Consider the following 17618-nt stretch of genomic DNA (forward strand, 5'->3'; position numbering starts at 1 on the left):
CCTACGAAAAAAAGTGCTACTTATAGTCCGGAAAATACAGTATATGATTTAATTTATTTATAATTGATTTAAAAGCAACCTGATTTTACCCCGATGTTTACATTTCATTTAGTTATTAAAATAAATTACTACTATAATAATCAAATGTGATGAAAAGACGTGACAGACTTCAAGGCTGTTAAATTATGTCATGTAAATGAACTGTGTTGCGACCGTTGGCCACCAGGTGTCAGCAGAGAAACTTAAAGGGGCCCTATTGTGCTAATTTTTCACCCTTTGTATTGAGTTGTGGTCTCCTAAAGAGCTGCTACACACAATAACCCGCACAGAAAACTTTAGATTTTGCAGAATCCACACCTATTACAGGTGCCTGTTTTAATTGATTCCACCAACGGCCTGTCACTGGGCATGCCCACTCCGCTGCCTAACCATGAACCATATAAGAAAGTCCGCCCCTATGTGACATCACAGAGGGACAGTTTTATGCTCACACGTATAGGAAACAGTAGATTTACCCTTTTACAGGTGGTTTATTTGTTTTGTTACAAAAATTCAATAAAATTCTAAGTTTACAAAATTGACTTTCAAAATATTTGTCTTGCTCTGAAATGAACAAATAGAGAAAAATAATCAGTCTTCCTTATGAACATGAAACAGTAGTGTACATTGGTCATGAAAACAAAGGCGTCAATGCAGCAGATTCCTTCCAATCAACCGGTGACACTACCAGTCAATGGACACATTGTGTGTGTGTGTGTGTGTGTGTGTGTGTGTGTGCCTTGGCATACTTTTCGGGATTTTTTTTACTCAACTGGGAGACGTGATTCTCAGCTCAGTGGTTCTGGTTACGGTCAAGTTGCTGGAAATGACCGCACATCTGCTTAAACTCCCCTTAAAAGAGTCCAAGTGTAAAATGTGTTGACCATGGACACTTGCAGCTGCACCACAGTAAGAAAGTCTTCTATTGCTGTAAAGATGGCCACCCGTGTGTGTCTCATCCTGTCACCAACACATTACCACCATTGCATGGGATTTGTTTGCAGCATGTCAACACAACTGTGACATTCGGGATATATCGGATTCACATCACGCCTTTTCTAATCACCTAAAGATGAATTTTGAAGGTATTCTTAAGAAATGTTTTATTACAGTCATGTCAGAACGGTTGGTGCCTTTGAATTTATTCAAAGCGTTTTGGGGGGGATTCGAACATGAATGGATGTATTGCTCTCCTCTACAAGGAGCAGGTCCTGCTGCATGACATTAAAAAAAAATCCAACGTGACCGAAAGATTTGTATTTTGCTTTTCATGTCTCCTATATATAGGCTGCACGGTATTCAAGTGGTTAGCGTGCAGGCCTCACAGCTAGGAGACCCGGGTTCGATTCCAAAAACATGCTAGGTTAATTAGCCACTCCAAATTGTCCATAGGTATGAATGAGTGTGAATAGTTGTTTGTCTATATGTGCCCTGTGATTGGCTGGCCCGAAGACAGCTGGGATAGGCTCCAGCACCCCCGCGACCCTCATGAGGATAAGCGGTAGAAAATGAATGAATATCTCCCATAAATATTATATATCTAAAATAATTGTCTGTAATTAAATAATTTATAACTACGGCCTAGAAAGTATCTCTCACAAGATCAAATCTGCAGTGTGATCATGAAGGAAACAACATGGCCGCACTGTTGACTTAGTTTGTAATAAAATGAAACTATTAAAACAATGAATACTTTGTTTTTTGGATGAAATGGTGGAGGTTGTCCCATGACGAACAGTGAAAGCATCACCTAAAGATAGCAGCTTATCTGGGGGTGTACAGTAGTAGTAGTGCTGGTGTTGTTCCACTATGAAGACCTTTAACAAGTTTAAACAAGCCTGACCCAAATCTCACTGACAGTTCCATAGTGAGCTAAAATAAAGTGTGGCAGCAGATGTGGAAATAGCCTGAATGACACCACCATCATGCAGGTTTTATGGGTTGACTTCTTCACGTCTTTTCTATTTGCACGTCAAGAGCAACTCATGAGCATAAAATGTGCTTGAAATTCAAGGGCGCCAACAATCCTGACCACGACGCTAGCTACCGTGTATATTGCTTCCACAATATGGACACTTATTGTGAAAAGACAGTGCTCGAGTCATGGCAGTTACGGTTTGAGCCTTTACAAACACCTCCCAGACCCGCTGAAGAAAGATCTGTGCTGCCGTTTAAAGATGTTTTATGGCTTATTGTCTGACTGGCGGAGTGCGGATTGTGAATGTCATCTGTCGGTGTGAAGAGGATTATGTATAAAGTCCATCTACTCGTCCCCAATGGATGTGTTCTGCAGATAAGCCTCCAACAGGATGTGATGTAACAGCGCGTGGACCGCTGTGGTAGAAGTACCTTTTGTCTTTTTTTCTTGGCACACAGCTCAAACGACGTCCCCCCGTTTCGTAGCTTGGACGTGGTGAAACTAACTGCCGGGATCATTGTGAAGTTGCGACGGTGCGCCGTGCTTCTCGTCCAACTGGGCAAGGGTGAGCTCTAACTGCTGGATCAGGACCCGCTTCTTGAACCTGCAAGAGATCGACACGGATGCTCCTCAGTGGTACACAAGTCACGATGGGCGGTTGCAAACGCCTGCTTTAATCGTCACTGTTTCTTACCTGGAGGCCTCTTTGATGGCGTGTTGGATGAAGTAACGCTGGACGTTTACCGGTCCTTTCACCTGCTGCAGGAGTCCCAGTATTGCCTCTATGTCTGAACAAGACAAGAAAGCAAAGTGAAACAGGAAGTAAGCAAAGTCAATCTATTTTATGTAAAGATGCCATCCTGTCAAAGTGGGCGTCCACGTGATTTAGCGTTTAGGTTGTTTTTTGCAATGCAAGATTGGCTAGTTCTTACTCACTTCTTCCAGGTTTGCGGACCTCCTTGATGACTCGCGTCCTCAGCTCTGCTTGAGTGCCGTCTAACGGTGGTATGAAGATGGTCTCCAGCACAGCGGGGTCAGCGTCCGTGCTCTCTGTCTGGCTCTGTGGACTCAAACCTTCACAGTTGTATCTCTCCTCGAGTGGCTGCTCCTCTTGACCATCTTCGACTAGCGCTTTCTCCTCGTTCATTTTGGTGTCCTCCTCGCGATCCATTGCTCCCGGGGTGGCCTTGGCCTCCAGGTTGAGGGATGATTGGCACCCTGCTATCAAGTCCATCTCACCGGGCCATTTGTCTCCTGTTTCCAGCCCAGGAACGCCATCACCATTACTCTCGATGACCGCCACATTGCCGTCCGTTCCTGCACGGATAAAAAAAGAGTCATCATCTCAGCAGGAGGTCATTTAGAAACCAAGCACCTTACCTTTGTGCTGTGCTGGTATCACCTTTGGGGGGTTCTGTTGCCCTTGAACCGCAGCAGGACTCTTTCCAATAAGAATGTGGTTGGTACTGACAGGTGGAGTCTGGGGTCGCCGTAGTAACGGTGACATGCTCCGCCTTCTCTTCAGAGTGGCACCGGCATTGGAATCGCCCGAGTTTCCCCTTTTCTTGTTTTGAGGGCCCACGACGAACTCATCGGCCTCATCGATCATCATTCCCTGGGGAACAGAAACATTTCAAAGTAAAAGTAGGGCCACGGGCTACTGTCAACCGGATCCCACACCGAGCTAATACTCGACTCTACACCGCCGATGTCATTTCCTGTGCACACCATCAGAACATATTTACAGCAACACACATCAACATGAGTCTTATTTATGATTTAAATGGCTTATTTTCTGTTATTTTGTTCACAATTTTAGGTAATATAAGTGTATAGGTGACTATAGGGGTGCTATTTCATGTCTAGAGGGCTCTAATAATCCTAGAAAAAAACGTTTTTGTTTGCGTTCACTAGAAAAACATTTTCACCTCGTACTTCAGTATGTGACAATAAATAAAATAAAATAAACCCCAAAACTTTAATTATATTAGAAAGGCAGGAAGTGAACAAATGTAACAGTGACTGACCAGATGGAGGGGTAGGATTTACTAAGCTTTGCTTCTTCCTACTCCTTTTGGACATGTGGAACTGGGAACTGATTATGGGATGCACTCAATTGGAATCTGATGCATGTTCAAATGAAATAAAACCATTACCATTACCATTACCATTACCATTACCATTACCATTACCATTACCATTACCATTACCATGATGGAGAGTCACTTAACCGCATTTAAAATGAACCGCAATAAAAGAAAGATTACTGTAACATGATCTTCCAGGTTAGAATTCCTGATGAATGTGCAGTTTGGTCCACTTGGTCCACACTTCCTTGTTATCATTAACTTGCGTGGACTGTCATAAATGTACTGGAAGCATGCTTTGGAAGGAAACACAACCTAGGTTGCTATATGAAAAAGCGTATACAGGAAGTTGCAGACAAACTGACACAGATGAAAACGTCCTCGCTAGGCTGTATCAAAGAGCTGCTACATTCTATTACTACCTTCTTATCCTGCTTGAAAGGATTCCCAAATGTGTGCAGACGCTTAGGTTGATCCGGGTCGATCTCTCTCAGAGGAGATGGCATCATCTTCAGGTACTCCTGGTAGTTTCCCATCTGAGCCACGGGGATACTGTGCAGGTAATCTAACAAGCAAAGGACATAGTGTCAGCAGCGACACACTGGAATTAAACCACTGAACTTAAACGTGGGCTGTCATTTACAAAGTGGATTATTTCCACACCAGGAGGTGACAAATAAATACCTTCATCTTGCCCTCTGATTAGTTTTTGTGACGTCCTCAGTAAGTTGGAGCGCATTCGAGTGAGCTGATCCAAAAGGTTCCGTCTTGGGATGTCGTATGCATTTCGATAACCTTGAGGCTTCACATCCTGTCAACGGAACGTCTCCGGTTATTCAGCACGAGTCTGGCACGTCTTAGGAAATGTCCTGACTGTCCTCCACCCACCTTGTTGAGGAGGGCGATCTGGAAACCTGCAAACTCCTTGACGTTGATGTCCACCATGCGAAGTGGAACCTCTCCAGTGATTCCCTGTAGAAGCTGTTTGAAGTCTCGCCGGTGGGCCAGTGACAGCGAGCTGGAGTGGTTCTTCACCCTTATGCCGGTTTCCTGGGGGGCCTTCTTCCCCACAGAAACTATTAATCGCTCAGACTCTATCTTTGCCTCGATGAATGAGAGAAAAGACACCATTTTATAACCCTACTACTCTCTTTGCTGCTTAGTATTTACCAAGAACGTTCTCGAGGGTACAAACTCATTTTAGGTCGCATGTGCTACACACTACATAGGTCATTTTTAACACGTTCTAATGTGGGATGCTTTTTCTCAAACATGTGATGTGATAAATACTGTTTGAATTCATTTGTTAGCTGAGTAGATGAACATTTATTTACAGTAAATAGGTTAACCCTTGTGAGGATAAGCGGTAGAAATTGAATGAATGAATGAATGAGTCGTGTGTTTACCTGCTGGCTGAGCTTCTTCAAATAGGAGATGACGCTGTAACTCAGACCACAGTCCATGCTGTCACCGATTAAATTAGGTGCCCCCATCATCCTCAGGGCCTTTTTTAAAGGCTGTCAAAAGATAGCGAGAAGAAGATTTTCAGTGCACCTGCATGCATGAATTGTTGACAAAAGGCCGTAGGAGAAGTGACAGTGACTTACTAAGAGGTAGTACGGAGGCATGGTCTTCAGGTACATCTCAAAGGCTTGTCGCCACTTGAGGTTTGGTTTTAGTTTGTGCACTTTGAACAAGTCATCTGAAACAAGAGCGGTGAACGTGTGTGACGAGCAGCATCACTTACAGCCACATCATGGCTTCACACCGTGACTAGTCCACTGCAGACATCATTCAAACCCATTTAACATGAAAAGGTGTCTCACCGAGGAGTGGGAGGAGCACGGGGTAGTTGTAAGGCATGACAAAGAGGTTGACACACGTGAGAGTCGTGCTGGCTTTCAGGTAACCAAAAGGCTGTCCCAGGTCATTTTGCTTCCCGCTGCTGCTGACAAACACCTGAAGAATGAAGAACGCTACGTTTTGTTTCATATCAAGTGGAGCATCATTGAGTCAGCAGGTATTTATGTGTCCAATCACGCACAACCAAGCGGGTATGATCGGTATGTGTTGTGAATATTTACCTGCCAGCACATGTGTGGAGACTTCCTTTCCAGAATGTACTGGGTGAGAGGAGAAGGCTCCAGTTCGTATTTGTCGAATGGAAGCTTGTCTATCACCATGGGCTCGCAGTCCACACAGGAGAATCGTACCACCGGATGGGCAGTCCGAGGGGGCTGGGAGGGGGACACATTAACAAAAGTAGATGTTTTTGTGTTGAGTTCAGGTACAATAATAATTTACAGTTACTCCTGCACACAACGCAATCCAATATAGGGGCTGTATAAACAAATCGGCAATCAGTTTAGATTAATAATTAACATTGAAGCCCAGTTCTACCAGCAAGGAATAACACAGGACATATTTCCACATAGTGGCCGTGCACATCGGAGTCACAATATGACGGACAATTTTAGTGGTTTTGAAACTATAACTCTTCCATACGGGCCCCTGCTCAACAGAGAGATACCAGAGTTGCACATTTAATTAAATGAGCTGTAAATCAATTAGCAATTAGTTCTTGGCAGATGGGAGATCAGCAGACAAATTCCGGAATAAGAAACAAAAAGCAGCCTAATTTCTCTGCTTACCAGCGTAGGAGAGTTCTGGTCCGGCCAGAAGGACTCTGGTATGGGCCAATGCCCGACTGGTACCCCTGTTTTTGGGTTGGGCCGCACGTAGATGAGTTTGTGGCAGCTGTGCCACAACTGCGGGTTGAAGGATGACATGGATCGACTTGACTCGGAGTTTTCTACAAAACAGGACGGGACATTATTGACTGAAAAGATGGCATACTAATCAGTTGTTCATGTCAATAAAAATGGAGGCTTGTGGAACATTCCTCATTTCATATAACAAGAAAATACAAAGTTCCCACAGCTTTTTTTTTTTACATATCTCCTGAGGACTGGCACATTTTTCAAGATCATCCAAATTGCTTAGCCTCTGAGCACGGAGAACCTTCATTTTGTTTTCCTTCAAAACCGTCTGGTCCAACTCTGATTGTTGGTCATTGTCATGTTAGAAGACCCAGGAACAACAGTAGACTTTTTAATGTTATTGTGGGCAGCACAGTGGTCGAGTGGTTAGCATGTTGGCCACACAGTCCGGAGATCGGGAAGACCTGGGCATCTCCGTCCAGTTTGGTCCAACCTTCCAAAAACATTGACGTTAGATCAATGACTAAATAGTCCACGTGAATGGCTGTTTGTCTGTACGTGCCCTGCCATTGGTTGGCCAGCAGCCCGTCTCCCAGGGTCAGCTGGGAAAACTCAACTCTTCCCCGGATTTAAGATTCTCTCTGGCAAACTTCATTCAAGCTTTATGTCCCTCTGTGAGAGCAATGGGTTTTTCTTGGACCATGGCCATGAAGTCCACCACAATCAAGAGCCCCCCCCCCCTCCATTTTTTTTTAACAGTTCTTGGGGTTTCTTTTCACCACACCCCAGCATATTTTTGACAGAATTGGTTTCTGTGTGCTGGTAATGATGCAGTTCTAGAGACGGTGAAAAGCTTAGAAATGGAGTGACCATCTTTTATCCATGGATTTACTTTTTGGCATGATGATGTCACTTCTTAACTACATTTAGGAGCAACTCTAGACCAATCCGTTTTGATCAAGTGGTCAGGCGATACTAACCCTGCTTCTTGGAGTACTTGTTCATGGACTGCTCAGGAGTATTTTTAACACACAAAATCACAAAATTGATCATCTCAGTTTTCATCAAAACCTTAGCTTAGCTCTTAAAAAATAATTTTATATTCAGAAATGTACCAAAATGGGGCCATATCATTGATGAATCTTTCACTAAATAAAAGGTGACAGAAATGTCAAACAAGCAGTATTTTACAGGAACGTTGAAAGCTGTGTGTGCAAAATAGACATATCTATGAGAATATCAATTAGTGGCATTTGTTCGCCATTCGCTGGCCGCGAGAAGCAGGGTTCTACTGCACGTGGTAACTCACCTTCCCCGACAAGAGGAGGATCTGGGCCCGTTTTCTCAAAATTAATGACGACACCACTTTGAACTTTTTGAACTAGAGACTCCAGACACTGGTTGAGCATTCTCTGAGTTCTCACGCAGTATGAGCGCCCTGAAAATAAAACAAGAATAAAGAATAAAACACAGAAAAAGTCCAGACTGGAAGCATCTACTGTAAATACTACAGCAGCGTATTTCGGCGAGATTGGCAAACCTCCTGTGACTTCACACATTTGGGTGATGGCAGACTCATCGGTGGGGACGCTACCGAGCTGTTCGTTGTCTGCCGTGGCCGCTCCCGGGAGCCGAAGCACCAGCGCAAACAACCTCTGGTCCCAGCGGAAGGGTTCTTTGGTCAGCTCGCTGCCAGCCAGAGGGGAGTTTAGAGGCAGGTGCAGCTGCAATAAACGTGGATGTTATATCAGCAGCTGGCTTTATGGAGACCAATGCAAACATGTTTGATCTCTCACCTCATCTGGGACCCCCGAGCTGTGCGTTAGTTTGTTGCCATCCGTGATTGTGATGATCACTGATGGCTCAAGGAAGAAAGGGTTACGCCCCTGCAGAGAAAACAGCAATCATGAACAATTAGAGACAAAAGACTCAACTAGTCTGCTAGGATAGGCTCCAGCATACCCGCTACCTGAGTGAGAATAAGAAGTATAGAAAATACATTGATGGATTGTAATAATAATATAATATCTAATAATATAAATAAAATCAGAATTAACAATGAATAAAATATTTGTAAGAAATAATTAAAAATGTTAATAAAAAATGCAAATATAAGAAATAAGTTATAAGTAACCGCACTTTCGGGGCATTGAATTAATCCGGTCTTTGAAGATGTTTTGCCTCTCATCTGAGCAGGCTTTATTAGTTCATGCTCAAAGACTAGATATGAGTCCTATGGAGTCTATCTACTGTAACTACAGTAGTCCTATCCACTCTCTTATCATTGACTCAGTGCCTTGAGAATACAATGACTTGGAAAAAGGTACATTTTTCTCAGAAAGTAACAAAGCAGCTGAAAACGACAGTGGCGCCACCTACTGTACCTGTCCATAATTGTCAATGCCCGAGACGAGGCGGTTGAGGTTAAGCAGGTCAAAGGCTGTGCGAAGAGCGTGGCCTAATGTCGTCAGTCCGGACGCTTGCAGGTTCTTCAGCTCACACATGAAGGTGGCGTGGTTCTCCTTCCAGCCTGCCTGAAAGATACACCGTGTCAGGTTGAACACAGCAGCAGAGCACAAGAGCTACAGGAGAATATATATATATCATTTCATCCCAAACACGAGAAAAAAGTGAACAAAGCCTTAACGGCAGAATGACTCAAGGGCAAAAACAACACCTTGGTCAAATAAAATGACATTCTGCATCTTCGTGAAGAATGACTGTAATAGAAAACAGCTCGATCCATGCAGAAGACTCTCATTTTCTATAAGAGTGTCCAAAAATACACCTCCCACTGCTGCCTGTTCTCTGTGAGGAGTCCCACAGGAGAGGATGTGGGTGTGGAACTGCTCTTAGACTTTCCTCCACTGAGGTCAAGTACTTTAGTGCTGCAGCTTCATGCTTAATCTAAGGATGACCTGCAAGCTTACCGCTAGCCGTGTCCAAAGGGAGGGGCAGAAGAGCGCTTCAAGCGTCTGTATCAATGCGTTTTCTTAGAACATTGTGACAGGCTAGAATTATGGATTAGCAGGCCAAAACCAGAATGTGGGTGGAATCTCATTGCTGTTGCACATATAATATTAGGTCACTCAAGCCACAGCGCTCGGCTGCTGAGCCAAACAGAGAACTAACCCAGACACGCAGTACACTCCAGTATATACATGCTTTGTCATAGGCATAAGTATAAAGCCTAGATTGCACTCAATAATTCAGACTACAGATTATTTTCCTTTTTTTTAACCATCCAACCCATTTACCCACCCACCACTCTATCCTTCTCCATCAACAATTTATTGCCGGTGTAACTGCACAATCAGAGCATCCCATGCAGTAAAACCTTGTCCTTCCAGCATAATCCTTCATACACAAAGCAAGCACACACACACACACACACACACACACACACACACAACACACACAACACACACAACACACAGACAGGAGGAAAAACAAATGTTGAATCTTGGATTATTAAGAAATGTAAGACTGTATTTACACTATTGATGAATGTAATGAGTAAATATCAAGCACATCTTATACTAAGATGACCTGCAATGCTGATCAGATAAAAATGCTCAAAATAACTGATCACAACAAGGAGCCAAATGTCAATCATATCAACAGCATTAACGGGTCTTAATTCCACCTCGTTTAAAACTAATTTCAAACATTTTGGTCATTTCTCCTCCAAAAATAGGCCATTTTTCCCGCAGTAAATATACACTCACCACAAGCCGGTTATAGTTTATACATACGTGATAATACAGGCAAAATGTACAGCATACATGTACAGTTCCACTGTTTAATAAAGCTGCAACATTTTCCAATGTTTTTGTCTGATAATGTTATGGTCTTTGAATGCACCACGGTTGTGTGTTGTGAGATGCAAAGTTGTTTGGCTGCAGCTATTTGCAGCTATTTGTAACTATGCACTTAAAAGCAAGAAAGTGAATGCAGAAATAGTAGACATTTCTTAAGTCTTAACTCAACAGCTGACACGTATACGACCTAAAAATGAGAGAACAAGATGAGAAGATAGCACAGGGATGCAGTAATATCGAGGTATGTTACAAAAAGCACCACTTCATAGAAATGCTTTGCTGTAGAAAAAAAAGATAAAATGTCTGCTTTAATCATAACAGTGTTGCGCTATTGTGACCTATATCACCTTATATAAAAGGGGTGTCTAATTTGTTATGAATGAAAATACATTATGATGGACAGCTCTAATAATCATCTCATCTAATGCAATTCTTTTAGTGCTGATGTTGTAGTAAACAATGACACCCACATGTGTCGACAGAGGGCCGAAGCACTGCAGGTTTTCTTTCCAACCAGTTTCTCCAGCAGGTGATCTAATTGACGAGCTCCTTCCCTCAAACCAAAGGAGGGTTAATCATTAAAATCACCTGCTTGAGTGACCGGCTGGAAAGAGAACCGGTAGTGTCCTCCACGGGTTGAGTCTGACACCCCTGCGCTCGATGTTATGGCATTGCTGGAAGGTCAAAGCACTTACAGCGGCTTTTTTTATGTACTTAACATCTCAGCTCAGCTCTCCCTCCGAAAACCACAACGCATTGAACACATTCAGAATGAGACACAATAACAAACTGGGCGACTGCAGCAAAGTGGAGACTGTGGAGTACGTCCACAGTCAGGCACTGCAGCTTAGCTTCACACAGTAAATGTTTCCATAAAGGCTTTTTGTATTCATTCAAGCCATAAGGAAGTGACCTTGTGGCTTGTGTAGCGGCAAGAAAGCTGAATCTATTGTAAAGGTGCAGCCAAAGTCTTGCTTTCAAGCATCACAAGTAAACACAATCGAGTAGCTATTACAAATATGTAATAACCACTTCATACGCACTTGGTTGAATTTATTGAACCTGCACATCAACTCAGTAGTCACAAGTCATAATAATGTATATATTACAGGGTGCTGTAATATAAGACAGCACTGATAAGTGATAAGTTGTGATCCAATATTTTTGTGTTATTTGAATTTTAACATGTTTAACGTCAATCCTCCTTTGGACTGGTGCGATACAAATAGGATGAAAATTCACCTGGCATTGAGTCAGGTGGCAGGTTATAAAACAAGTCAACAGATGACATGAGGGCTGTGGAATTATTGTAGTGTGTCACGGGTTGCATCAATGTCAGTGTAATGCCAGTGTGTATGGAGGCATTTATTGCTATATTTATTCAAACCTTATATTTAATTCAACTGTGAGCTAAGGGTAAATGGATAGGGAGACAACCGGATGTTCATTTTAATACAATGTCAACAAAGATGAGTCCCTAAAAATATACACATAAATATAACATAAGGATGCGTGGGCGTGTGAGAGAGATAGCGTTAGGGAGGGGGTGATTGTGATTATGTGTTCAAACACAATGCTCGCAGGATAGGCATGAAAAATAATCATCATATTTTGTTCCATCGCACTCACACATCTCATGAAGGAGGTTTATCAACTTTCAGCTCAGGTTTGGCCAATGGTAATGCGCGAATATGGTAATGGGCGGGGCTAAATATGACAGGCAGGCTCATCGACCAATCGGCACAGTGAACAGCGAGGAAAAGATGACGTCACGGTAGCTAATATATTTCTACGCCTCCATCTCAACGCCCGAGAGTTTTCTCTACACAAAAGCAAAATGTCCGCTGGATGTGAGGAGGCAGTGCTGCCCTGCTTCTGCGGATAGCGCCAACAAATAAATTGCCGCTCTTTTGCTGCGGGGAAGCCAACGACAGCTGGCAACACAGCAGACGGACAATAAAGCCCCACTTACAGAAAAACAAGTTGGGCTGGCAAATGTAACAATTGTATCAGTTGCTAATTACCTTCACTCCGTATGGTGGCTCATCGAATGTAACTAGCATGTACCTGTCGCCTCTACTAGCCGGGTCTCGGGCACGCAGCTGTCAAAAAAGGAAAACCAAAACAACATATATTAATTTCGACCGATTTCGCCCAAGGAACCCTAAGAGCACCAAAGGTGAACACTTGCTGGAAAAAAGTCGGGGTAAAAGCATTCGTTACCTTCATAAAGACCTCAACCGCGCCTTTAGCAATGTCCAGATACGTCGTACCCAAATAAGTGCGCTGATTCATAGAGGCGGACGTGTCTAACAGGAAAACTAAAATAGGCATTTTAAATGGAAAGCCGCTCTTGTATGCTTTTCTAAATTAACTGTTAGCCACATATGACCTATAGTACGGCCAAGCAGTTCACACATGTGTGTATATATTTGTTAGAATAAGCCCCCCCCCTCCAGAAGAGGGCCGTTGCCTCTGCCCTCCCTCTATCCGCCTTTCCAGTGCTCTGTCTCGGCTCGCGCTCTTCAACTTCTGCTCCCGAGCAAAGGGAACGCCCCTTCCCTCCTCTGTAACGCCATTGGCTCCATGGGCGTGCAATGGACACGCCCTTTCAATGTAGAATCTATATAAACAAGCAGCAACGAGGTCGACGTTGTGGTTCGTGTGAACGTGCATGTTGATGACGTCTATCGAGCCAGTAATTCGTAAGTATAGGGCAAGAATGCTGAAACATATACTTTGTACATGAAATGTAGTTTTCAGTTTTTCCCCTTTTATTACATCCTACTGTTATGAAACTATTACCACTATTACAAAACAACTATTGGCTCTCATTTAATTTCTTCAAAGCCCTCATGGATTGTATATATGTGTATAAATATATACAATAGATTTGAACATCATAACAAAAATATTTACAAAATACACAATGTAGTTGTTTCCTGTATGCTGTCGTGTTAAGATTACTTCATGACTATGGTACTATGATGACTTTCTGAGACCTTTATTTCGTTCATAACAGAGCAACTCAAGGTGCTTTTATTTTGAAAGCAGGAAGTGTGTTCTCATCTTGACTGAAGTAAATGTGGAACGGTGAAACTGGATGACAAGGAAGTGGGTCCCGAGTGTATGGTTGTCGCCCTTCCTCCACGTTGAGCTTTCTCAACGTCAAAATACCCTCGGTTACATTGGTGGCAGTGGTGGGCTTGCTCCGATTCAGAGAGCCAGCCTGGGCTCACCGGTCCACATTACATCCGTCAAACATACTTCTGGGCTTCACAATAAAAGCTCTGGGCGTTACATCTTCTTCCACTGATAAAAATAAGGGTCTCAGAAAAGTGTCTCTGTATATATACAGTACACCGTATGTTGCTTTTTAATGACACTATGCAAACATAAGTAAGAAACAAATACAAAATGAATGCTAGCCTGTCATGCTCTGCACATCTACATCTGCATTAAAACAGTGACCAAAAGCACTCAACAATCTTAATTGTTGCACATCATATTCGTCCCAACTGCGAATACTTGTTCGGAATGTACTTGTAAACATGATCATAATGACATGATTGATCGCGATTGATATAAAGTCGTGTAGCTGACGTCGTCCACGTTCTTGAGTCAGCAGTCGTCCCAGCATGCACCGCGCAGTCTGCTGCAGCCTCTTATTGACAAAGGGGGAAAAAAAGGCAAGAGAAACAGCAACAACAACAGGGTGGGATCGGGACAGCAGTAGCCCGACTGGTGACATTGACAGCGAAAGGTGAAGTATCTATGTCGTGTTGTGTTTTGTTTTTAGACAACAAAACGAATAGAAAGTATTTTGTGGTATGGTATGACACAGCGCGTGGACAATTTACACAAGCTCTCTGCTAGCATTTTGGTTAACCAAGCATGCTAGCCAGTTAGCTACGATATAATGACAATATAACACACTTGAACTATAATGTCAGTGGATTGAAAAGCAGTTGGGCATGATAAGCGATTGATTGTGGGTGTCTGTAAACATGGTGTTCGTAAAAGAACCTGTTTAAATTCACAGCTACCACATTAGCATAAAGGCTTCTTGTCTATGTTGACACTAGCATATCATTACTATGCACTTTAGCAAGCTAACAGCACGGTATTAAATGATCATAGAATACAGTGTAACTCGGCTTTGCAGTAGTTTGGTTAACATTAACATGGTTAATAAAATGTGTGTGTGTGTGTTAATGGAGAACATAGTGTTGCAACATCACTATAGTCCACTGCTTCAGAATATGTAAACACATGACCAATTGTTCTCAACTGGTGGGGCGCAGGTTATTTTAAAGTAAATTTAGTCCTATTATAATCATCTACCTCCTTGGTATTTGTTCAGTGCACATAAATACCTGATTTTGTGGTCTTGCCATACATTTTATTGTAAGTATAACAAAAATAGGCTACGTATAGCATGAGATATTGAGAAAATAAGAAGTGTACAGTACAGGAGTAGGCTATGTACACAACATAAACAGAAAATGTGATCTGTCCACTTGTGTCTTGACAGTACCATGCCATAGAAGCCACAGGTGCTGTCGTCTAAAGGGACGTTGACGGTGCTGAGAGCGTGTGGAGCGCAGGAAGGAAGGGGGGGAGGGGGGAGGCAGATATTGGACGGGGGGAGGAGGAGAGCTCAGCGGGGGCCAATGCAGCAGCAGCATCGACAGCCTGAGCTGGTGGAAGGAAACCTTCCCGTGTTTGTGTTCCCCACTGAGCTCGTCTTCTACGCCGATGAGCAGACGTCTCACAAGCAGGTGCTCACCCTCTACAACCCCTATGAGTTCGCCCTCAAGTTCAAAGGTCAGTGGGCAAAACCGCACGTGGACGGAACTTGTAAACAAATCCTCTCTATTAAGTTGTCTTTCCTTTTCTTCAAGTGCTGTGTACAGCGCCAAACAAGTACACTGTGGTGGACGCCACCGGAGCTGTCAAACCACAGTGTTGCGTGGACATGTGAGTGCTGAACTGACATTGGTGGAATATTTATGGACTTGTGGTACAACTGAGAACTGCTCCTCGTCATTTTCAGATTATCTATACACACCACTGCAAACTGCTCCTACAGAACTACAGTGGAACCTGTTTATGTTGATGTCAGCCAGTTCGAGGGGCGTCGACATAAACGGGTTCCATTGTACAATATTAAACATTCCTAAATGAATACGTCTGACATTAATAATAAAAAAAGCAATGTGTGGTTTACACTGTCTATCTGCCGTGTTGCAGAGTAATCCGACACAGAGACGTGCGGCCGTGCCATTATGGCGTGTACGACAAGTTCCGCCTGCAGGTGTCGGAGCAGAGTCAGCGGAAAGCTTTGGGTCGCAAAGAGGTCATGGCCACGCTCCGTCCCTCGGCCTCGCAGGAGCCGAGCAGCCCACGCTCACAAGATGATGAACGCAGGGTCAAAGAGCAGCTGGCAGACAGCGAGTTCTTTGAACAGACCGTTTTTCAAACAGGTAGGACGACTGGATGCTACTTGTCGTATGCCACTAGATGGAGACAAATGCTGGCTTACGGGACAGTTCGCCCTATCCCTATGTTGTCAAGACATTTTCATAAATTTTCAACCGCTTATCCTCACAAGGGTTTACATATTACACAAATCTGCCTTTATAATGCAGTTGTCGGTGTCCAAAGAGCCCGGCCTTAAATTGAATCAAACTATTATCTTGTATGAATCGCCATCCATACAATCCTTAATGGGTCATAGAATTTAGGGTATGTGTGTTATATGCTGATGGGTGTGTGTGCTGCAGAGAGCCGCCCGGTGGCAGGAGGACCCAGTCTGTTGACGGTGCTGCTGGGGCTGGTGTGTGTGGCCGCCCTGATGCTCCCAACCCTGGGAGAGCAAGAATCTACTGTGCCTGTCTACCTCCACTTAAGTGTTAACAAGAAACTTGTAGCTGCTTATGTTCTTGGTGTGTTCAACACTTTTTTTTGGGACAGATTGGTTTGGACTCCTATGCAAAGGTGGGAGAATGACATCTTGTGTATATCTTGCATTTTAGGACTTCTCACGATGGTCATTCTACGCACATGAAGGGAAAGAAAATCAGACAAGGTCACAAACCACCGCTGTTTCTTCGTATCTACGGGCCACAGGAGGGAGTCGAACTCCCAATATGCCTTCACTCCTGAAACACAAGTGTTTCTCCCCACCACCCCCACAACCACGTTTGTCTGACACATTGATGCAACCAGTGTCTCCAGTGGAGTGACTGCAAGGACCTGTGAAGCATGATGGCTGCCAATGGCCTCATTGCTTACTGTTGCTATGAAACTGAAGTCTGCATGAGTGAAGGAACATGCACCCTACGTGTAAATAAAGCCATACCAATTTTCTTCTTGCAATCGCGCGTAAACACCACATTAATGTTTTGAATGATGTTAGTGTAGATTAAAGACTAAATGCAGTTATCTGCATGTATCGGTACCTGTTTGAATGCCTTTTTTCAGCAGTGATGTAAAAAGACCTTTTGGTCAAAAATTGTTGTACTGTTATACTTCAAACATGTAATAAAGAGTCAGCACATCATGGTATACAGTAGATTTCCTTCACTTGAGTATTTAAGACACTTGGAAAAATATCTTTTGAAGCTAGAGCAGGAACCAATAGGTCATTAAAACTACTGATGTGACAAAACACAAGGACTATGCGGGTATGAAAAACACATTCCCACATACATGCCAAATATATTTTACTATTTTATACTAGGTACAACCCACAGGCATGCTGGGGAACTAAGTGTGTGTTATGAGTAAAATATTGTTTTGCATGCATGACAGTTTATTTTGATGCTCCTAGAGCAGGGGTGGGCAAACTTTGACTCACGTCTTGAGTGTAAATGAAATACTTTGGAAAGAACGGGCAGGCCGTATGTGGTCCCCGGGCCGTAGTTTGCCCACCTGCGCCCTAGAGTCTGTGTGGTACAGCTCCCCTTGTGTTGCACCGTGAGTGAAGTATTTGGACTCCTGTTGGTTTGTGATATGCGGGTAGGAGTAC

General features: G+C 43.4%; 2 protein-coding genes across 3 annotated transcripts; one reads left to right on the forward strand and one right to left on the reverse strand.

The window, feature by feature from the left end:
- Nucleotides 1–510: 510 nt before the first annotated feature.
- On the reverse strand, nucleotides 511–13248 carry ints6l (integrator complex subunit 6 like). Of its 2 annotated transcripts, none has more exons than XM_058062840.1 (18): nucleotides 12809–13248; nucleotides 12610–12687; nucleotides 9149–9298; nucleotides 8561–8650; nucleotides 8305–8488; nucleotides 8074–8202; nucleotides 6696–6856; nucleotides 6129–6281; nucleotides 5871–6003; nucleotides 5652–5746; nucleotides 5451–5561; nucleotides 4933–5148; nucleotides 4729–4855; nucleotides 4467–4609; nucleotides 3338–3572; nucleotides 2894–3274; nucleotides 2652–2745; nucleotides 511–2561 (listed from the first exon to the last, which is right to left on the reverse strand). In XM_058062840.1, the coding sequence occupies exons 1-18, from the start codon at nucleotides 12917–12919 to the stop codon at nucleotides 2459–2461; spliced, it is 2694 nt and encodes an 897-aa protein (XP_057918823.1). In that variant the 5' UTR covers nucleotides 12920–13248; the 3' UTR covers nucleotides 511–2458. The 2 variants fall into 2 exon arrangements, with proteins under 2 accessions (XP_057918823.1, XP_057918824.1); XM_058062841.1 differs by having other exon boundaries at nucleotides 9149–9294; nucleotides 12809–12858.
- A 21-nt stretch (nucleotides 13249–13269) lies between these two features.
- mospd1 (motile sperm domain containing 1) lies at nucleotides 13270–17155 on the forward strand. The gene is made up of 7 exons (XM_058062850.1): nucleotides 13270–13290; nucleotides 14211–14348; nucleotides 15120–15412; nucleotides 15490–15565; nucleotides 15839–16071; nucleotides 16372–16533; nucleotides 16624–17155. The coding sequence occupies exons 3-7, from the start codon at nucleotides 15259–15261 to the stop codon at nucleotides 16653–16655; spliced, it is 657 nt and encodes a 218-aa protein (XP_057918833.1). The 5' UTR covers nucleotides 13270–13290; nucleotides 14211–14348; nucleotides 15120–15258; the 3' UTR covers nucleotides 16656–17155.
- The last annotated feature ends 463 nt before the right edge of the window (nucleotides 17156–17618 follow it).

Source organism: Doryrhamphus excisus, chromosome 23 (assembly GCF_030265055.1).
Source record: "Doryrhamphus excisus isolate RoL2022-K1 chromosome 23, RoL_Dexc_1.0, whole genome shotgun sequence".
NCBI lineage: Eukaryota > Metazoa > Chordata > Actinopteri > Syngnathiformes > Syngnathidae > Doryrhamphus > Doryrhamphus excisus.